General features: G+C 43.6%; 1 protein-coding gene and 1 long non-coding RNA gene across 2 annotated transcripts in view; one reads left to right on the plus strand and one right to left on the minus strand.

Annotated features, from left to right (window-relative positions):
* Nucleotides 1–17,280, minus strand: part of LOC131185698 (uncharacterized) — a 48,690-nt gene extending 31,410 nt beyond the window's left edge. Inside the window, exons 1-2 of the long non-coding RNA XR_009152214.1 lie at nucleotides 17,131–17,280; nucleotides 73–192 (exon numbers count right to left, since the gene is read on the minus strand). This is a non-coding gene — a long non-coding RNA (uncharacterized LOC131185698). The remainder of the gene's footprint in view (nucleotides 1–72; nucleotides 193–17,130) is intronic.
* The window catches only part of TMEM132B (transmembrane protein 132B), a 252,044-nt gene that overhangs the window by 195,571 nt on the left and 33,369 nt on the right, over nucleotides 1–23,104 (plus strand). Inside the window, exon 5 of the mRNA XM_058158473.1 lies at nucleotides 20,400–20,543. Within this exon, the coding sequence (XP_058014456.1) occupies nucleotides 20,400–20,543 (144 nt within the window). The remainder of the gene's footprint in view (nucleotides 1–20,399; nucleotides 20,544–23,104) is intronic.

A 23,104-nucleotide genomic window follows, 5' to 3' on the forward strand; every position in this document is an offset into this window, starting at 1 on the left:
AGTGAAATTCAATGATGAAAAAAGTAAGGCTCTACATTTAGACAAGAAAAACCAAATGCACAGGTGCAGTACCTGTGGTACCTTGCTCAATGCTGGTGACTGTGAGAGGGATCTTGGAGTCCTAGTGGACAATCATTTGAATACGAGCCAGCAGTGTGCAGCAGCTGCCAAATAAGCCAACGCAGTTCTGAGCTGCATAAACAGAGGGATATAGAATCAAGATCATGTGAAGTGTTAATACCACCTTGTAAGGCCTTGGTAAGGCCACACTTGGAATACTGCATTCAGTTTTGCTCACCACGATGTAAAAAAGATGTTGAGACTCTAGAAAGAGTGCAGAGAAGAGCAACAAAGATGATTAGGGGACTGGAAGCTAAAACATACGAAGAACGGTTGCAGGAACTCGATATGTCTAGTTTAATGAAAAGAAGGACTAGGAGAGACATGACAGCAGTCTTCCAATATCTCAGGGGCTGCCACAAAGAAGAGGGAGTCAAACTATTCTCCAAAGTACCTGAGGGTAGAACAAGAAGCAATGGGTGGAAACTGATCAAGGAAAGAAGCAACTTACAACCAAGGAGAAATTTCCTGACAGTTAGAACAATTAATCAGTGGAACAACTCGGCTCCAGAAGTTGTGAATGCTCCAACACTGGAAGTTTTTAAAAAGATGTTGTATAACCATTTGTCTGAAGTGGTGTAGGGTTTCCTGCCTAAGCAGGGAGTTGCAAGGTCCCTTCCAACTCTGTCATTCTATTCTATTCTATTCTATTCTATTCTATTCTATTCTATTCTATTCTATTCTATTCTATTCTATTCTATTCTATTCTATTCTATTCTATTCTATTCTATTCTATTCTCTCTGACTGTGGCTTTCTGTCCCATGCTTAAGTTTTGCTTGAAGGTAAAGGACATTCTACCCCTTGACACATTCAACACATTTACAAGAAGAGTTCTCCAGTCCTCTGATTACAACAAAATACCTTATGCCGTCAAACTTGAAATCCTGGGTTTAGATAATTTAGAACTCTGCTGCCTTCGACATGACCTGAGTTTAACTCATAGAATCATCTGTTACAACGTCCTTCCTGTTGAAGACTACTTCAGCTTCAATCACAACAATACATGAGCACACAATAGATTTAAGCTTAATGTGAACCGCTCCAGTCTTGATTGCAGAAAAAATGACTTCAGTAACAGAGTTGTTAATGCCTGGAATGCACTACCAGTCTCTGTGGTCTCTTCCCAAAATCCCCAAAGCTTTAACCAAAAACTATCTACTATTGACCTCACCCCATTCCTAAGAGGTCTGTAAGGGGTGTGCATAAGAGCATCAAAGTGTCTACCGTTCCTGTCCCAATGTCCCCTTTGATTGTATCCAATTCGTATATGTTCTGTCCCCTCCACCTCAGTCCGGGAGGCACGAGCGATGACTTAATTAGCAATTAATTAGCAATTCAGTCCATGATAGCTATCAGCTCTGGCAGCAAAGTAGCAAGCGTCTGCCAAGTTTCTCTGTTATCTTTTCTTGATGCTGGTGAGTCAACCAGGAAACCAAGAACAAACACGGAGTAGTATAGCAGCCCCTGCTGCTTTTATACCCTGTGGGGTGTGGCTCCGTGACTCAGCACTTCCTAGGCCTGCCCCACCCCTGCTTCTGTTGTTCCTGCCTCTCCTGTCTACGAAACCTAGGGTCCAACCAGGACTGATTGTCCTCAGCTGGGTCTGGAAGCATTGCCTGGGCGGGGGGAGATACAGGAGACAGAGGCCTCATTATTTCTTCCACCTGGCCTGCCTCTGGCTCCTGGAGCTGAGCCAGGGAAGCTGGCCTTGCAGAAGGGAGCCCTGACGGCCCTTCCCCCTCACTCTCTGAGTCACTCTTTGGCAGGGGGCCAGGCCCGGGGTGGGCTGGAGCCACAAGAGTATAGTTATTTTATACTTATGCTTATATATATGCTTATATATATGCTTATATTTATTTTATTTTATTTTATTTTATCACATTTATATACCGCCCTATCTCCCAAGGGACTCAGGGCGGTTCACAGGCAGTATAAATACAGACTAAAATAACAGTTAAAAAACTTATTCTACATGGCCGAACTATATATTGTATAGTTATTTCATGCTTATGCTTATATATACTGTTGTGACAAATAAATAAATAAATAAATAAATAAATAAAAGGCTTTTTTAAAAAAAAATCATAAATGAAACACACATTGAGGGGGTTTGTGTGTGTGTTTGTGTATTTGTGTAAGAGGGGGCTGGTTGTTGTTGTTTTTTTTGGTGTTTTTTTTTTTTGCTATATCAATTATCCAACATGAGTTTGAAGTAGCTGGAGAAAAGAGCCAGGGAAGATGTTGGGCAGTAGAGTAGCTTTTCAGTGTTCGGCACAAAGCCTGTTTGGTGAAGAACGCATCTTGTTCGTTTAACTATTTCATCCTGTCTTTCCAAGATGAGCTTGGTGCAGGGAGAGAAGATAATGAGGGGGCTGAACACCCGTTGAAGAAAGCCACAAGGCTTCACCCTTTGAAGCATTGTGCAACTTTACAAATCAACAATAACCTCTTAGGAACGATTTATATGCAACCGTCTTGGGATAGAATATACATTTCATGCACTTTTAAAAGAAAAATTGGAATGGATGCAGAAAAGCACTGAAGCAAGCCTGTGCTTGATTCAATCGTGCAAATTCATCCTTGGATAGATGTATCTATATAAAAAAAAATGAAGGCAAGTCCAGAAGACCAAATTCTGAAACAAGATGAGTATAACTGAAGTTTTGCAGGGAAAAAAATCAGTAAGGAAAAGAATAATAAAATTTCATCCTTCATAAAAGACAGAGGGAGAGAAAGAGGGAGGGAGGGAGGGAGGGAGGGAGGAAAAGAAGGAAGGAGACAAAAAAGAGAAGGAAAGAAGGAAGAAAAAGAGGAGACAGAAAAGGAAGGGAAGGGAGAAAAGGAGAAAGGAAGGGAAAGGAGGAAAGGGAAGGGAAGGGAAGGGAAGGGGGAAAGGTAAGGAAATGGAAAGAAAGGAGGGAAGGGAAGGGATGGGAAGGAAAAGAAAGAAAAAGAAAGGGGAGGGGAGGGAAGGGAAGGAAGGAGGGAAGGGAAGGGAGCAAAGAAAAGGAAAGAGGGAGAGAGGAGAGGAAAGGAAGGAAGGAGGTAAGGAAAAGATGAATGGGAGGAAGGGTGGGAAGGAAGGAAAGAAGTTAGGAGGAAGGATGAGAAAGAGAGAAGGGAAGAGTGGGAAGAGAGAAAGGAAGGAAAGAGATTCTGCTCTGTTATAATTGAAAGGTTAAACAAAGCAAGCACATCACTGGCCTCTCTAGATGGAGCCTCATAAGCCAGTGTGGAATATTGGCCGAGATGTTTACTTGCTCTCTCCTGCTGATAGATGCTGTTATCACGCATTCCTTCACCCCCATCCCTCCCTCCCTCCCTCTCTCTCTCTCTCTAATGCTAAACTAATCCAAAGTGAGATGATGATCATGATAATTTGTTATTGATAGATATCTTGCTCTTCAGCAGACAGATTCCCTAAGTGGTTTTTCCAAAGCAGCATTAAAATGAAAACATTCAGCCGACCGTCCAAATGTTGACAGGCCTGAAATAAGAAAGGAGATGGCTGATGGGGAAATCAGTCTGGTGAGGTGGGGGGGGGAGGGGGGGAGGGGCAGAAAGCCTCCCTCTGTTAAATCTCCTTCCTTTTTCATTCTCTCCCCCACCCCCAAACTTCCAGTCTCCTATCACAAAATATTAATGTCAAAGCAGGCTAATAGGAAGGCAGGAAATCCTTTAAAGAAAGTTAGCACCCACCCCTCTTAGAAGAATGAAATATATTAGGAAATATTTAAAAAGGGAAAATATTATATTTCCCTGGAGGAGAAATTGAGAAACATGCTCTTGGAGACAGAAACTCAGAGCCCCAGCTCCCTGCCCCCAGCAGATATTTGGTGGCCATTGAGAAGGACTGGGCCAGCCTATCTACAAGACAAAAGACCTCCAGCTCCAGGACATAATAGGATTATCTATCAGCAGAGCTCACCACATGGCACAACCAAGCCCCTTCATTGCATCACCCAGCAAGGTTCAACCAAACTCAATTCAGACAAACATGACTCCACAGGGTGTCTGCAACCAATAGGATGCATGCCCTTGTCACAGGAACAGGAAGTTCAAAGTCAAAGCTCAAGAGAGAGTATAAACAGTGGTGGGATTCAGCTGGTTTGGGCAAATTGATACCTAAATTGCTGGCTGGCCCCACCCCTCCCCTCCCCTTTCAGGAGTCCCCATGCACCCTATTTTGGCTCCCAGGTAAGTTGAGGGAGATTGTCAGCTTTGGAAGCCATATTAACATCGGAAGCTTCCATGCTGCCACCTTCTTGTGTGCGGGAAAGTAGGAGGGGTGATTTAGTCGAGGGAATGTAGTTAGGCAAAATAGCATCCTTCCTGTCGGTCAAGGTCAGGGCAACCCTGCATCTGGAGAAGGAATGGTTGGAGTAATGTCTTGAGATGGGATGGATGGTGATTGAAGCATGTGATGGGCTGATGGGTGCAGGGGATGGATTTGAAGGTTTTGATTTAGTGAGGGAAAATCCGGAACTCTCAGATTCGGGTTTTCCCAAATGTGCCAATACACCTACTCTAATAAATGGAACTTTGAGAAAATGCTTGTCTCAGAGTTTTTAATTGGAGTTGGGGTTTTCTGGAACACTGACAGAGGCCTCCGAGACCCAAAACGGGGCACGGAGGGGGTGCAGTGCCCCCCACCCCCCCACCCCCCCGGCCCGTTTTCTCTCCCAGGAGGCTTCAGGGAGGCCTACTAGGCCCAAAACGGGGTGCAGAGGGATGCGGTGCCCCCCCAGCCCGTTTTCACTCCCAAAGGGGTGCAGGCGGTCGAGTGCTGCCAGTCACACCTCCTGGCCACGCCCACCATGGCCACGCCCACCCAGCCCACCCATGCCCACCTCATTAGGGCAGAGAACCGGTTCTTCTCTGTGACTCCCACGCTCACTTTCCACTCCATGTGGTCAGCTGCCCAGGACTTCAAAGCCATGTGGTCCTGTTCACCATTAAACCATCTGTCCAAGCAGCTCCAAGTTTACAGTGTCTTTCTCCCCACTTGGAACTGAACCCAGGTGGACATTTCTTCCAACACCTTCAAAAGCTGCTGTTGCTGCTGCCCCAACCGCCTTTTATTTCTTTCTAGCTGAATGCATCTTTTTACCTTTTTTCCCCCCTGTTTCCAGAGGCAGTTTATGAGAATCCTTTAAAATTTATATAATAATCATGATTAGGAGGTCTCCAAAGCAATTGCCGTTCCTGCCGGCAACGTCCAGAGGAAAAGTGCCAATGAAATCAAAAGAACGCAGACGGTGCAAATTGACTTTGCAAGAAGAGAGAGACTTTTCTCCCAGGGCAGACTTTGGATTGCATTATCCACCCCTGGAAAGGACACGTGTAAACACTGTTGCCCGCTGCTGAATCCCAGCCAGGTTTTTCCTTCCGCTTTTCACAGCCTTGCTTTGCATGAAAATTCTTTTTCCTCTTATTTACTTTCACTGAAAACCTTCCACCTGCTTGTTCAGGCCTATTTCTATGCTGGATTCCTTCCTTCCTTCCTCCTTCCTTCCTTTCTTCCTTCCTTCCTTTCTTCCTCCCTCCCTCCCTCCCTCCCTCCCTCCCTCCCTTTCCTCCCCTCTCTCCCTCTTTCCTTTCTTTTTCTTCCTTCCTTCCTTCCTTCCCTTCCTTCCTTCCTTCCTTCCTTCCTTTCTTCCTTCCTTCCCTCCCTCCCTCTGTCCCTCTCTCCCTCCCTCTCTTTCCTTCCTTTGTTCTCCCTCTTTCCTTCTCTCTTTCTCTCCCATCCTTCTAACTTCTTTCATCCCTCCCTCCACTAATTTTCCTTCCTTCCTCCCTCCCTCCCTGCCTCTCTCTCTCCCTTCCTCAAACATGATTATAATCTTCTTTTCTTCTTTCTTATCCTTCAGGATCGTTATCTTTTCCTTTGCTCTTTTTTCCTTTTATGTTGTTTTCTTGGGGTTTTTTTTTTCTGAACATTTTAAAACTGCCCCGAGTCCCTGGGAGTCAGGAGGGATATAAACCAGATAAAGAAATATTTTTGTAACTTATATTTTAAGGAGCTGCGTAAGGGCAGAATCTGCCCACCGAAAGATTTGCCTGTTTCATTTTTACTCAGTAGAAGAACAGGTTTCACTATAAGGGTGGGGGATGGGTGGGAAATAGAAGACAATTTGAAAAGAGATCAGATGGCCCACCTCAAACTTCCTGCATCTTCTTCTCTGCTGATTTCCTGGCTTACTTGCTTGTCCAAATGGTGCCTCGTTACGGAGAGCGATCCGTTTCAACAGATTGGACCATCAAAATACTGCAGGTGACAGTTTCCCCAGGAAAGGTCAGCCCTTCACGGCATCACGTTTCCCCTACTTGCCTTCCCATTGGGATCCTTCTGGGGTATAACAGGTGGGGAGGATTTCTCTTGCAAGAGCAAGATTAATATTAAATCATACTCTGAGAGAGAGGGGGGAGGAAAAGAGAGAGGAAGAGATACAGAAGAGAGAGAGGAGAGAGGAGGAGAGAGGAGGGAGAGAAACAGAGAGAGAGAAGAGGAAAAGAGAAGAGAGACAGGAGAGAGAGAGAGGAGAGAGGAAGAAAAGAGAGGAGAGAGAGGGGAGAGAGACAGAAGAGAGGGATGAGACGGGGAGGAAAAGAGAGAGGAAGAGATACAGAAGAGAGAGAGGAGAGAGGAAGGAGAGAGAGAAGAGAGAGGGGAGAGAGAGGAGGGAGAGAAACAGGAGAGAGAGGAGGGAGAGAAACAGGAGAGAGAGAGAGAGAGAGACAGGAGAGAGAAGAGGAAAAGAGAAGAGAGACAGGAGAGAGGAAGAAAAGAGAGGAGAGAGAGAGGAGAGGGACAGAAGAGAGGGATGAGACGGGGAGGAAGAGAGACAGAAGAGAGAGGGAGGAGAGGAGGGGTGGAAGAGAGAGAGGAAGAAAGACAGAAGAAAGAGAGAGAAGAGGAAAAGAGACAGAAGAGAGAGGGAGGAGAGAGAGAGAGGGAGGAGGGAGAAGAGGAGGGGGAGGAAAAGAGAGAGGAAGAGAGACAGAAGAGAGAGGAGAGGAGAGAGAAGAGGAAAAGAGACAGAAGAGAAAGGGAGGGAGAAGAGAGAACGAGGAGAGAGAAAGAGAGAGGAGGGAGAGAGAGAAAAGAGAGACCGAATTTCAGCATTATTTCAGGTGGAAGTTCCCGTTCGGCTAAGGGAATTGATTTAGCTGTAGAATACTCGCATTTAACTTAGGCTACAAATAAAGCCTGCACAGAGATAATATAGTTGGGTCACTTTCCTTCATAAAGGTGACGGGAGAGGCGATACTTGCAAAGAATATGAGAGAATCAGAGTCGCCTCAAAATGAATGGGGAGATGTAAGCAAAGATACGATAGAAGAATGGTTGCAGGATTGTCAGGGTTCCAATGGATGGCAACTCAAGAGCAGGCCAGGGATGCTTTGAGATTGGACATTGGGTATGGCCAGGGTTGAAATGTAATTTTTTTTACTACCAGCTCTGTGGGCGTAGCTTGGTGGGGAATAGGTAATGTGACTGGGTGGGCTGGCCAACTTTTTTTTTTTTTACTTTTAAAAGCCCAATCACGGAACTCCCAAGAAGACTCCCATCAACACTGATAGGGCGAGCCGCTTGTCTATAAATTTAGAGAGCAAAACCCATTTCTTACTAGCACTAATGATGTTGCCTAGTTGGGTCATGAAACATCTGCAAGAAAACAGCCAAGCTCAGAAAGCACCAAGAACCCCACAGTTCAACCCTGAACTGCAAATATAGCAATAGCCCTTAGACTTATGTACCGCTTCACAGTGCTTTGTAGCCCTCTCTAAGAGGTTTACAGAGTCAGCCTATTGCTCCTTCCTTCCTTCCTTCCTTCCTTCCTTCCTTCCTTCCTTCCTTCCTTCCTTCCTTCCTTCCTTCCTTCCTTCCTTCCTTCCTTCCTTCCTTCCTTCCTTCCTTCCTTCCTTCCTTCCTTCCTTCCTTCCTTCCTTCCTTCCCACTTAAGACATATACCGCTTCACAGTGCTTTACAGCTCTTTCTAAGCGGTTTACAGAGTCAGCCCTATTTTCTTGAATAGTGTTTTCTAATTCTCTTCCAGGGGCAGGTTTATTTGAGTTCCTAGTTTATCCTGCATCTTAGGATTTTTAAGTGGTCTTCCATTCAAGTACTAACCAGTTCTGAGTTTGCTGAGTTTTCTAACGTTGGCGGAAGTCAAATAGATGCTGCTGCATAGCTAATCTGCCAAGCCTGTTGGTTAGTACTCAGTTTTGGCTTCCTCGTCGCCTCTGTAGGCTGCATCCAGAGTTAATGCCTTGCAATTAAACCATATATCCCCCCTCCCCTTTCTATACCATTGACTGGGGGGGAAGTTTCATTTCATGAAAGTATAATCTCATTTATAAATTCCCCAATTATTGGCAATAAACGTGGCAACCTTTAAACTGCATCTTGGCAGCATGTGAAAGCAAATTGTTTAAACGCAGAGGCCAAAGCAGCAAGTTTAAAATGTGTACACATACCACGTCCGACTCACAATGGCCAGAGTAGCAGAAAAATAAACATAGCTCTTTTTTTTTAGTTTTTGCTCAAAATTGCTGTTCATTAATATGTATTTGAATCCCGAAAACACCATTCAAGCCCAGAGGAGAAAGTATGCTAAAGAGAAATTATGGTGGTTTATAATCATTTTAGCAAAGCATCTAATTTAGATATTAAACTTGCTTTACAGATGTATGTTGCTTTGCTCCTGTATGAGTGGGGTGCAGGAGTGGGGAGCATAGGGCAAAGAATAATTGAGTAAAAGAAGAGTTGAGCACACACACACACACACACACCCTACACAAGCATATGGGTATCTTTCTCTATCATTTGCATTTTGAGAAGTTGTCTCATGAAAGTCTGAGTTGACAAAACAGCATATTTACATTTTGTTAGACCCACACCTTACAGAAGAAAGGTTCGTCATAACAGAAATAGGCCAATGTCACAACTGAGAAAGCATTCTATTTTTCTCTAAGGAGTAAGACATAAATAATCCAGATCAATTATGTCCCTTCTCCACCAGCTATTTCAAGTAAAAAAAAACCATTTTATGTTGTGATAGAATTTGCCAGCTGAATAATGGGGAAGGTCGCCTGCCCTCTTTCTTGATGGGTAATAGTTTTATCTGGTTTTTATCCAGGGGTGAAATGCTACTGGTCTGGACCAATTTGTTCGAACTGGTAGTAAAAAAAAAAATGCTACCGGTCTAGGCGAACCAGTATTTCCAACGATCAGCTGTGTCGCATGATTTATATTCGCTAGAAAGCAGGAAATCCTGCTTTCTAGCAAATCTAAATCTCACGGCAAAACTGTTTCCCCTCCTCTCGCTGTTCTATTTACTTTTGAAGACTCAGAGAAGGCTTCTTAATCCTTCTTTTTCAGCGCTGTGCGGTAGCGCCTGCATGCAAAGCGTGTGTTTGGTGTGCACCCCGCATGCATGTGCGAAGCAAACCAGTAGCAAAGCAAACCAATGGCAGACTTTAGAGCATTTCATCCCTGTTTTTATCAGACCACTAATTGATTTTAGTTAACTTCCTCAAGTTGTAAAGTCAGGAGCTGCCTTTGTAGTACAGTAGTGTTGTAGGTGCATTGTGCCTAAAAAGATAGTAACTTATAATGACTGTACCAGAACAAGGCAATTGTCCATTTCAGGTCGAGGTTTCAGATATGAACAGTGGCAATCACTTGCACCATTGAACATTTACGAAGGATTAGTGGTGGAATATCCAGGCTCACAATCTTGATCAAGAGTAGGGATTGCCTGCCCATAAATACAGATTTGCTTGTGGGGTCCTTGGTGCTCTCTCAGAGATTGTTTTCTTGCAGATATTCTAACCACTGATGATGGTTCCCTAGTTGGGTCATGAAAGATCTGCAAGCAAACAACCAAGCTCAGAGGTCACCAAGAACTCAATGGTTTAATTTCGAGCTACAAATATCGGTATTTCTATTGTGCAGTTCTGCTTCTAAGGCCTGGCCTTCCGGGTTTTCTTTACTGACTCCAGCTTCTTATGCTGTAAAAAACATAAGGATACCTGTGACTCACCAAATGTTGTTGACTCTAACTGGCCTCAGGTTGTGTGGTGAACACTACAGAATGATAGATTTATAGCTCCAGAGCACCTGGAAGGCCACCAGTTTTTCCATCTCTGCTTCGGAAGGCCTTCACAGATCTCCTGAAGTAGAAAAAGTCACTCTCGGAAGCAGTGTGTCAATTGATGGGGAAAATTCACAGTTGTTGACAAATGGGTTTCATGGTTGGGGCCTGTGATTTCCCTGGAAATGGTCTTTTAAAGAAATGAAAATGGGTTAAATGAAAATGTCTAAGTTGTAAGAACTGCATCAAGTCTATATGGACATCTTCTTCTTTGCATCTCATCGTGTCTTTCTCCTACCTGAATTTTTCATTTTTGTGCTGTTCTTAGACAAGAAATTTTTGTGTGCCAAAATTAGACATACCTCCAAAGCTGTCTAATACCAAGTCAAACCATGATCCCAATTTCTTGGCTTTAATTGTAATATCTGTTCTCACAGCATCTCTCTAACCTTCAGTAATTTGAACGATAGGATATGGAATTAATTCAGTTGCCTTTAAGGTTGTTCATCACCCTGAATCACAAGCTGTTTAGCCTAGCTCGTAGGTCAAACCCAACCACCAAGTGGCCGAGACTTCCTCGTATTTCAGATACTATTTCAGTTGGATACAATCAAGATCAAGTGAGGTACTAATACCACTCTATAAAGCCTTAGTAAGACAACACCTAGAATACTGCAGTTTTGGCCACCACACTATAAAAAAGATATTGAGACTCTAGAAAAAGTGCAGAGAAGAGCAACCAGGATGATGAGGGGACTGGAGGCTAAAACATACGATCAAAGGTTGCAGAAACTGGGCACGGCTAGTCTAGAGAAGAGAAGGACCAGGGGAGACATGAAAGCAGTCTTCCAATATTTGAGGGGCTGCCACAGAGAGGAGGGGGTCAAGCTATTTTCCAAAGCACCCGAAGGCCGGACAAGGAATGATGCATGGAAACTGATCAAAAAAAGATTCAACCTGGAAATAAGGAGAAATTTTTTGACAGTGAGAACAATCAATCAGTGGAACAGAAGTTTACCTTCAGAAGTTGTGGGAGCTTCATCCCTGGAGGCTTTCAAGAAGAGATTGGACTGCCGTTTGTCAGAAATGGCATATTGCTTGGGCGGGGGGTTGGACTAGATGACCTACAAGATCCCTTCCAACTCTATTAATCTAATCTAATCTTATTAGATAAAGTGTTTTCTTCCTAGTGTTTTTTGGGGGGAGCTATCAGGACTTGACCCTTATTCCTTCTGCATGTACAACATTTGATTTACTGCTCAGTTATAGACTCAAAGGCTAACCCTGGTTTCTGTGAGTTACGTTGTAGTCAGTCTGGCCAACTTTCTGCAAAGCCACTAGTCTCCAACTGTTGTCAGTACAGTTCCTGCAGAATCCCCCTTGTCCAGTAGCACTCGATAAACCCTAATTACTTGGGCCTGGTGCCACACTTGCTGATTTAATAGAGTAGCTTCATTAATGTCCTGTTTAGATACTGTGGATAATCCCGACTCTTGGCTGATCCCGTCCATGGTGTTAATGGAGAAGAAGAAAAGCAATCAACATTTGGACTGGGTTTTGAGCAAAGCTTTTAGGTGGGGACCTCCTGGCCCCAATTGACCACAGCAGCCACCTGACAGTCAGTTCATCTTCAGGTACCCATAAAGGCTTAAATAAAGCCATTATTCCCTGCTGTGACTCCCTCTCGTTTCCAATTCTTCCTCTAGAGTTTTCTTCTCGGTGGTCTAATCAGCTTTAGGTTTTAATTAAGCAGCTGTCATTGGCTTCCTAGTTCTGTTGTGACCTGCTGTTGTATTAAATTTTAATGGAGTCAAGGCTGAATTCCAAAGTAGGTGCCTTCAGACAACACAGCAATATCGTTAGCAGGTTACAGTTGTAATTAAGGAGAGGCCACCGAAGCAGTAATCCAGACCCATTCAGAGGAAGAATGAGGAATAAGCAGGAGAGATCATTACTATGGCAGGACAGAGCTTCTGACACGAAGAAAATTCATGTAAAAAAGTGTGCTTTTTTAATGGAAAAATATAACATAGAATAGAATAGAATAGAATAGAATAGAATAGAATAGAATAGAATAGAATAACAGAGTTGGAAGGGACCTTGCGGATCTTCTAGTCCAACCCCCTGCTTAGGCAGGAAACCTTACACCACTTCAGACAAATGGGTAGGGTCTCCTGCTGGAGCAGGGGGTTGGACTAGATGACCTACAAGGTCCCTTCCAACTCTGCTAATTTGTAAACATCTTCTTAAAATCTTCCAGTGTTGGAGTATTCACAACTTTTGGAGGCAAGTTGTTCTATGGTTAATTGTTCTGTCAGGAAATTTCTCCTTAGTTCTAAGTTGCTTCTCTCCTTGGTTAGTTTCCACCCATTGCTTCTTGTTCTACCCTCAGGTGCTTTGGAGAATAGTTTGACTCCCTGCTTCTTTGTGGCAGCATCTGAGATATTGGAAGATGCTACCCTGTCTCCCCTGGTCCTTCTTTTCATTAAACCAGACATACTGAGTTCCTGCCACCGTTCTTCATATGTTTTAGCCTCCAGTTCCCTAATCATCTTTGTTGTTCATTGAAACAACATCACTATGATTTCTAACTTACCTATGGGACATGTCTTCTGCAAAGTTTGGATGCATGAATTTCATCACCGGCCCATTTCAGTTTCAAATATACTCTATTAAAAATCCCTGCTTTTTGTCTATGGAGATTCTCAGCTATCCAGGTCGTGGTGTCCCAAAGGTGTTTTTTTCAAGAAGCAACTGGACTTTCTGTTTTTTCTTTGAAGATTTTGCTTCTCATCCAAGAAGCTTCTAAGTATAAATCCTTCCATTCCCCATCATCCAGTCAGAGCTGAAGAAGCTTCTTGGATGAGAAGCAAAACGTCTTCCAAGAAAAACCAGTTGCCTCTTGAAAAAAAACACCTTTGAGACATCCCTGCTGCTTGTTTTCATTTGTAAAATTTTTTGCTTCCAAGTTACCTATCATTTTCAAAGAGCATGGATGTTCTCACATGCCACTTCCTGAACTTTGGTCTTTCCACGGTATCTGCATTTTGGCTTGCAATGTTATGTGGGTGGGAAATGATTCTTAGGAGTCTTACAGCTGGTGTTAACAGGGTTAGGAGATAGACTGTGATAGACAGAACAAAGCCAAGCAAGGATTATGGGTTCAACGATACGTTGTAACTTGAGGACTACCTGCCTTGCAGGTCTCTAAATGCTTTGAATTAAATTTCATCTTGGGACAGGTGGATCCGTTGTAGGCCTCTGAAATGTCCAGCTGAATCTTGCCCAGATCAAGACACCAAAAAGAATATTTTGACCTAACTATTTTGTAAAGTCTTTGCATTCATTTCTAATTCTACCACGTTCCGCATCCCCCCACCCTTTCTCTTGTCTACCTCCCTCCCTCCCTTTCTTTTTTCTCTCTCCTAGATTTTCAGATCAAGGTTTTGTTTGTTTGTTTGTAAAAACAATCTGTCAGCCTACTGAGATGACATGATACTTGATTCCAGCATCTCAGAGCCTGACTTGCATGCTGTTCAAAGCTCTGCTGTTCAGATTATCCGTCTTCCTAACTGGTTTGAATCCTTGCCAAGCTTGTCTCTGTTCAACAATATCCTCTTTTCTGGATGCTCCCCCATCCTAACCCTGAAAGCTTTAAAGAAACCTCTGCATTTCAAGAAAGTGTTTTAACAAGCATCTCCCTTTCCTTGCCTTTGTTGAATCCTGTTGGGAAATTGCCAGCCAGTCTGGAAGAAAGGGTCAAGTGGGAACATAGCCTGGAGTCCCTGAGCAGCCTCAAGAGGCATAAGCCTCCAGATCCATGAAACCTTACCTGATTGTTCCAAGGGGAAGGCAGGGCAGGCTGTCTGGAGAGAGCCTTGTAGACTCTCTCCAGAAGAAAGTAGAACTTCTTCTGTGAACTTCATTTAAAAGAAAGGATGAGTCATACTGAATCTTTTTCCATTTTCATGTGGAGCCAAATGCAGAACTACATAATCTTTCAATTTTTACTACTTATCTCCCTGTGCCGTGTGTGTGTATGTAAGAGAGAGAGGGGAGGAGGGAGGGAGGGAGGGAGGGAGAGAGAGAGAGAGAGAGAGAGAGAGATAAAAGAAGGAAGGAAGAGATGGAGGGAGGGGAGGAAGAAAGAAAGAAAGGAACAGAGGGTGGGAGGATGGCTGGATTGAGAGAGAAAGGAAGGGAGGAGAAGGGAAGGGAGGAAGGATGGGGAGGGAGGCAGGGAGGGAGGAGAGAGAAAGATGAATGGAAGGGAGGGAGGGAGGGAGGGAGGGAAGGAAGGAAGGAAGGAAGGAGGTCAACCTGTTTGGAGAGTAAACATGGTGCTTTCTGACTGCCTGGATAATGAACCATATTAATATTTTACAGAAATGCAGATCTAACTTCTTTATTGTGCTGCCACTACTATTAAAATGGGCGAACAACAATCCTGCTGATGGCAATGCATTTCCTCTTTTGCATTCTTCATTTTCTTTTTAAAGAAAAAACCCTGTCCTCTCGGCACCAGATGTCAGCTGGGAAGGGATAAACTCCCTAAGTCCTGATGAACATAATGCATGTAAAGGGGGGGGGGGAGAGGGTGGAGGAGCACAAAACAGACCCAAAACATCTGGTTCGCATCCTCCGAGATGCGAAGCATGCCGAGTTTTCCTTTCTTGTACCCTTCTTCTTTCAAAGCTCATCCCTATTTATCCCGCAGCCTGGAGCCAGATGTTTAAATCCTTTGGAAATCAAACGCGAAACCATATATTTCTGCATAAGGAGGGGATGATGTGCAGATTGCAGGAAGTGCATTTGAAAGGAACTAAAAAATGTGGATTTCGGCCCTTGTGAAGTTAATGCAGTCCCATGATCAGAGTAGCAGGATCCGGGATAGGCTCAACAGAGGAAGCTATTCATATGCCCGGCATCTTGTCAACTCTTCCCTAATCCTTCAAAGTGGAAGAACCAAGAGATCAAGTAGACATTTTGTGCTAGCTAAGATGTAAAGCTATTCTGTAGCCTCTGTGTTCAGATGATGTGCTTAGCTGGGTCAACAGAAGGCTTAAGCTTAACCTGTCATGGCAACATCCTAAACCAGACAGCGCTGGAGCTACAGAGATTTCAACTTTGTAGGAAGCATCTCCCTGAATGTCTTCTACAGAGATGTTCCTAGAGTGGCCCAACAAAACAAGGCATAGTGACTGGGGGATTCTGGAAGTCAGTCCTTGCTGGTTGGGCAATTCTGGGACTTCAAGTCCACACATTTTAAAATGGTCAATTTTTTAAAAAAACTCTGCTCTAGAATATCAATTAAATACATATTAAGAGAGATTAACAGAGTTGGAAGGGACCTTGTAGGTCTTCTAGTCCAGCCCCCCAACCCAAGCAGGAGACCCTAAACATTTTTGACAGATGGCAGTCCAGTCTCTCCTTGAAAGCTTCCAGTGAAGAAGCTCCCACAACTTCTGAAGGCAACTTCTGCTCTATTAGTTGATTGCTCTCACTGTCAGAAAATTTCTCATTATTTCTAGGTTCAGTTTGTTCAGTTTCTATCCATTATTCCTTGTCTGGCCTTTGGGTGCTTTGGAAAATAGCTTGACCCCCTCCTCTCTGTGGCAGCCCCTCAAATATTGGAAGACTAGTATCCTGTCCTTCTCTTCACTAGACTAGCCATGCCCTGTTTCTGCAACCGTTCTTGGCATGTTTTAGCCTCCAGTCAGTGGTGGGATTCAACCAGTTTGCACCACTTCGGGAGAACCGGCTGTTAACTTTCTGAGCAGTTTGCTGAATTGGTTGTTGAAAGAAATCATTAGGGCAGAGAACCGGTTGTTAAATTATTTGTATCCCACCACTGCCTCCAGTCCCCTCATCATCCTGGTTGCTCTTCTCTGCACTTTTTCTAGAGTCTCAAAATCTTTTTTATAGTGTGGTGAGCAAAACTGGATGCAGTATCATTATAATAAACAAAGCAGCTGCTTTACTTATGAGATACTGCTCTTTTTTCGGGGAAAATGGAAGTTTTCCCCACCTTTCCAGGACATTTTTCGCTCCATCCATTTCTGCTTTTCCCCAATCATTTTAATATACATTTCCTGGATCAGATTTTCTTAAAAACAAAACTACATGTGGTATATGTTGTTGTTGTTGTTCAGGCACTTAAGTCATGTCCGACTCTAACGAACCCATAGACAAGGGGTCCCCAAACTTTGTGGCTTGGCAATCTAGCTGGAGGGGGGAGAGGGGAACTGGGCCAGCGTGCATGCACATTCACAGCCCTTGCACAAGTGGTGGCCTGGCCTGCATGCACCGCAGCTCAATTTGTATAAATGGTGGACTGGCATACAAACCACAACTGCCTGCCAGCTTGGCCCTGGTGCAAGTTGAGCTTTATGCATGCGCAAGTACTTTGGCCAGATATTTACATGGCCCAATTCCGAATAGGCTATGGCCTGGTAATGGTCCCTAGCACCTGGGGTGGGTTTTACATATTGTTGCCACCAGTTTGCCTTCTGCGCATGTGCCTGGCCTTCCGCACGCTCGCTGCATGTGCCTTCTGCATGTGCGCCCGACATTCTGTGCATGTGCTTTGCTTGCATGTGCCCCTTCCACTCATGTGCCCAGCCTTGAAAACATGGCTAAATAGGACGGCATTATGTCTGGGCTACCGGTTCACCTGAAACGGTCCGAACCGGCTGAATACCACCTCTGCGTAGCACACCAGGACCCCCTGTGCTCCACTGTTTTTCGGAGTCTGCCCAAATCCACGTTCATTGTGTTGATGGCACTATCTAACCCTTCATTCTCTGCTGTCCCCTTCTCCTTTGGCCTTCCAATTTTCCCAACCTCAAGATCTTCTCCAAGGAGTCCTCTCTTCTCATTTGGTGGCCGGAGTATTTGAGCCTCATTACCTGTTCTTCCAAAGGACAGTCAGGGTTGATTTTCTTTAGGATCAACTGATTAGATTTCCTCATAGTCCAAGCTCCCAAGAGTCCTTGGTGCTCAGCCTTCCTTATGGTCCAACTCTCACAGCCATATCTTGTATATGTACTCTGCGTATATGTGTATACACCCGCAGAGAGAGAGAGAGAGGGAGGGAGGGAGGGAGAGAGAGAAGAGAGAGAGAGAGAGAGAGAGCGCGAGAGAGAGCGAGAGCGAGAGCGAGAGAGAGCTCAAAAGGGCGTCTTATTACTGGCTCTTAAAGTGATATCAGCCCCCAAACCTTGCTGACTCATTCCTAGCATTACATCATTGTAGCAGCTGCTCAGCTGTTCAATCATTACCCTGACAGTTATACTGTCAACTTCAAACCAACTTTTTTCTGTCTCTCAGTGGCCTCACTGTATGGGGGGGGGGGGGAGAGAGAGGCTGGAATGCATTGCCAGACACAACACCAATCTATTTTGTGAGAACCAAGGTCATCTCTGCAGGTGTCAAATGAAGAAGGAGAGGAGTGCCTAAGGAGCCCACCAATTAACTTAATTGGACAATGTGACCAGTGACACTTGGGGAGGGGATAATTTACTATTTTAACTATACCAAAACCCCAGGGAATATTTAGAGTTGGTTTTGCATTTAAGTGTACTAATACAATGTACCCAATAAAGAAGTTATTTAAGGAAGATTCCAGCCTTGGAGTTCTGATTTGCTTGGGCTCATTAGTCACAACCTTAACATATACGCTCGTATGCAGAAAGATTGTCAAGTTTTTTGGCAAGTTGTCTTTATTTGTGGGCCTCCTCCTCAAAATGTCATCCTCTTTCTGGATGCATGTCTTGCAAATATTTTGTCCAGACTTTTATTTTATTCTGAGGAGTGATGCATGTCAAGGACCTTGTTTACTGACTCTGCAACACATGCCGCAACGGAGCCCGGCTTGGCACGCGTGTTGATGCGCTCTTATAAACCGGGCTGTTTCTTTTCCAGCTTTAATAGCCTGGATGGTTCGATTCCTCCATTCCAGTGGCAGATGGCACTTGAAATAGAGTGTGCCTCCTTTTTTTTGCAGCCACTGATATGGCTGTAGCGAGTTGCAAAAGAATCATTAACGAGATCCAGATCCTGTGTCTTAATTGCAAATATTGCTTTCCCAGATCAAATGCCTTAATTCAAGTTTTTCTCAAAGATTCTTGTCCTTCATTTTGCACCTCTCTTCCTCTGCCTACGTCCGGGTGAGAGCGGGGAGCTGGCGTAATTAATCAAATGGCATCCATGGTGATGTGTCAATGAATTCCCCGTTAATGGACTCATTAGCAGAATGTGTCGAGGAAAAAGCATAGATGGATTTCTCAGAACGCCTGGAGGAAAAGATATATCTGTGACTTCCTGGCCCAGAGAACGTCTCCAAGTAGCATTTGTGGATGAAGCAGAAATATAGACATATTTTTAAATTAGCAGTTGGTGTTCCTGGTGTTGTTGTTGGTTCCACAATGATTGGATGAAATGAATGAGGGATTTTTTTAAAAAAAATTTTATTTTATTTTGTCACAACAGTATACACAAGCATCAACGTAAAACAACAACACATCATATAAGCATATATATAAGCAAAAGTATGCAATAACTATATTAATTTGATATAATGAAAGGAAACAATAGGACAGGAATGGTAGGCACTTTTGTGCTCTTATGCTCATGCTCACTGAGTTGCTGTTTCTGCAGAGAAGGGAAGGGTTTGATGATAAACTTCTGCCATGGAGAATTTAGAAATCAAAGAACAAGAGAGACAGGAAGCAACCGGTCATTTCAGCAATCTGAGTCTGAAGGATTATCTGGTCCCATAGAAGGATTAGGTTCATAGGCAACCTATAGAAACTGCCCTATGTAATCCTGAATCCTGAATCCTACTGAGGTGGGAGCTAAACTAGTATGATTGTCTATGGGTGATGTGTCAGGTTCCAATTAATGTACCCATTGCAAACAGAACTCCAAGGCAATCTAGTTCCTCAAAGAACAGCTTTATTCAGATACATCAATCTTGGAAGAAACTGGTGGAAAGCCGATACTGAAGGTTCCCACACTTTCCACCACCTTAAAAATAAAAGTTTCTTGTTTTTCTCAAAACAATAAATCACATTGTCCAATCAGGATACTGCTGGTTGCTTGGTGACTTCTGTCCTCCTCCTCTGGCCAGCCAGCAGTTGGATTGTCTCTGACTCATAAGAGAGCTATGTTGTTTTGGCTGCAAAACCCCATCTATCTCTACTCTCCCCCTTCATTTCCAAACTGTGTCAACCTGAAGCCATGGGAAAATAAACCCTAATAGAAGCAAAAGCTCCCATGGAAAGGGACCGCCCACAGCCAGGTCAGTTTCAGGCTTGACAGGGTGGTGGAAATATGACTGGGGAAAGACCATAAAAGGGTTATAGTCAAGTTCAGTGGAAGGATGTAGAGTTGGGAGAAGTTATTTTGAACAATTAATTCATGGATGGTTAACCTTTTTGGCACTGAGTGCCAAAACCGGAGTGCTTGTGCTGGAACCTGAAAGAAAGCAGCTGGCTGGTGTGCATGTGTGCAGCGGCCAGCTGCTCTTCCAGGTTCTATGGTGTGCATGCGTGCCAGACAGCTGGTCCATCACATATGCACACTGGCCAGCTGCTCTCTTCTGGGTTCCAGTGGACCCAAGCGTGCCAGCCAGCACGTGCACGCGCACCAGAACCCAGAAGGGAGCAGCTGGCCAGTGCACATGTGCGATCAGCTGGCCAATGCACATGCATGTGACAGAATGCAGAAGAGCAGCTGGTGACAGCTCACGTGCCCATAGAGAGGGCTCTGCTTGCCACCTCTGGCACACATGTCATAGGTTCGCCATCATGGACCTAGATCCTGTTTCTGGCACAACATATTGATGATGGCACAACAGGTTTTTTTTAAAAAAAACATCCCACCACTCTTTTTATGATAGACAACTTTCTGGTGGGGTTGAGAATCCCAGTTTGTTGAGGTCCCTGCTGGACTTAGCAAAGATCTTGCTGGAATCCTCTCCAGGTCTTTATGATTTCTACCAGAAGATACTGAGGCTGAATCTCACCTTCATTATGAACAATAAGTGTTCTACAAGATTATTGTGAGGATGGAAATTGGATAGAGGGGTCTTAATTATGTCCCTGCTTCGTCTTACCCTTCTGTTGGCATCTTCTTTATGGATCTTTGTTTTCTTCTTTGTTGTATGCCTGAATAGGATACAGAAGTCCTCAACACGGCCATTCTGACGGGCAAGCCAGTGTCCATCCCTGTGAAAGTGGTTGCTGTTGAAGAAGATGGATCCATTAGAGACATCTCCAGCTCCACTGAATGCAAATCAGCTGATGAAGATGTCCTCAAGGTAAGGCTGCTTCTTGAAACTGGGAACATCCCAGGAATGGTTGAGTCTGATGGTTATCAAGGGTTGAAACTGTCTTACAAATCAACAGTTTACTTAACCAACCACTGGATGATGTATGTCACTGTCTCTAGAACCTTCATGGAGAACATGCCTTCTCTCTTGCTTTTAAATATAATTAGCAGGGAGAACTATCATCATCATTAACATTAGCAACATTACCATTGATGATGTTCCTTAGTTGGGTTATGAAATGTCTGCAAGAAAATAACCAAGCTCAGAGAGAACAAAGGAACTCACAGGCAGGGAAGTGTTAGGGAAGAGTCAATATAAATTCCAAAATGGATAGCTCCAATTTGACTATCCATCTATCCATTCATCTCTCTCTCTCTTCTGCCTATATCTATCTATCTATCTATCTATCTATCTATCTATCTATCTATCTATCTATCTATCTATCTATCTATCTATCTATCTATCCATCCATCCATCCATCCATCCATCCATCCATCCATCCATCCATCCACAGTGGTATCTCTGTACTCAATGTTAATTGGTTCCAGGAAGCATGATGAGTACCAAAAATGATGAGTACCAAACAAATTTTTCCCACAAGGAATAATGTAGTGTTTCACAAAACAGCCAGCAATGTCAAGTTCTAGCTTGTGTGTTGAGTATCAAACAAACAATGAGTATTGGGGCAAAATTCTCACTTCAAAATGTATTGAGTAATAAATTCAATAAATTTCAAAACAGTTGAGTATCAAGGCACCACTGGATGCATTATGTAGATATATCTGTATTAATGAATGCATATATATCTGTCTATCCATCCATCCATCTTTTCCACACTGTTTCTGCAGGCACAATGTTTGTTGCTGCGTCTCCTCCCATTGTAATAATTAATAATAATTTAATTAATAATTGTTACTGAAACCAACATGCATTTCTTGAAGCCAAGGATGTCTTGGTATTATAAGAGTCATCCATTCCCCACCCCCACAACATCTAAATCACATCAGCTAACAAACCTAATTCCATTGTTAATCCCAGCCATGTCTAAATATAGTGTGCAAACATACCAAGTTCTCATTTCTTCACGAGGTAAGATGATAACAGCAACTAATGGCTCTTTTCATTGACATATAGAGGTGCATGCGTTAACACTGGTACGGTGATAAAACTCATTATTTTCATTATTTACTTTCTCTCCGGTGTAGTCACCACGGGGGACCTATCAATTAATTATATCTGATTCAAATTGACATAGTGAATGAAGAGGTCTTGAATTCAGAGGGAGGGGTCAATCCAACATCTTCCATTGCTCCGTGATTCAGCTGCTGATTTTTCTTCCTTCCTTCCAAGAATGCTTTCTTTCATACTCCCAAGTTCTATATCTATCCCTTGATTTGTTTCTTGGCTTGCCGTATTTCCCCTCCCCCTCCTCTCATCACATCATTATGGCAATGAAGCATGTGTTGGAGATACGTTCTGTGGACCTTTCGTGGTGTTAATTGAGTTTCTAACTTTTTTTTTTTTAACCTGGCGTATTCAGGTGCGATTGAACACCGAGTTTAAACATCTCAGGAAATGTTATGAAAAAAAAGAATTAGATGCCTGATCATATTACTATCTTTGCAGAATGAGGGAATGGCTGCATTTCTAGACTTGTGGAACTTTTTTTGGTATGCATGCATGTAGGTTTTTGAATAACCCAGACATCTTTTGTGGAAATTGGAAACCTGCATATCAAACATACGCAGGTCATCCTTGACTTAACAACCACAATGGTGTCCGGACTTTCCATCGTATGTCAGGATGGCCATAAGTCAAGGCACCCATGTGATCCGACTTTATTTTTATTTTTATTTATTTTATTTATTTACATTTATATTCCGCCCTTCTCCGAAGACTCAGGGCGGTTTACAGTGTGTAAGGCAATAGTCTCATTCTATTTGTATATTTACAAAGTCAACTTATTGCCCCCCCCCAACAATCTGGGTCCTCATTTTACCTACCTTATAAATGATGGAAGGCTGAGTCAACCTTGGGCTGGGCTTGAACCTGCAGTAATTGCAGGCTGCTGTGTTCTAATAACAGGCTTCTTAACAGCCTGAGCTATCACGCCCCCCCCCATTTATGACTTTTTTCTTTTTTTTCACAGCCATTGTTAAGCAAAGGTAGCGATTGTTCAGCAAACACTGCAGCTGTTAAGCAAACCCATTGTCTGCAATGATTGGGGGTGCCTTTTTTTGCCATCAACAGAAAGTAAACATCAGTTGCTGCCAAAAACGTCATAAATTGCACTGAAATAATACCGCAAATTGCCCAAAATGCAATATTGTGACTTTGGGGGGAGGGCAGTCAACTTTGAATCCAGTTCGTAAGTACCCTTTTTTTTTGGGGGGGGGGGTTCCATCATATCTTTGAACCATCATTAAGTGACTGGCCATAAGTGGTACCTTGCTCAATAGTAGTACCTGTGAGAGGGATCTTGGAGTCCTAGTGGATAACCATTTAGATATGAGCCAGCAGTGTGCAGCAGCTGTTAAAAAAGCCAACAC

Source organism: Ahaetulla prasina, chromosome 15, assembly GCF_028640845.1.
Source record: "Ahaetulla prasina isolate Xishuangbanna chromosome 15, ASM2864084v1, whole genome shotgun sequence".
Lineage (NCBI taxonomy): Eukaryota > Metazoa > Chordata > Lepidosauria > Squamata > Colubridae > Ahaetulla > Ahaetulla prasina.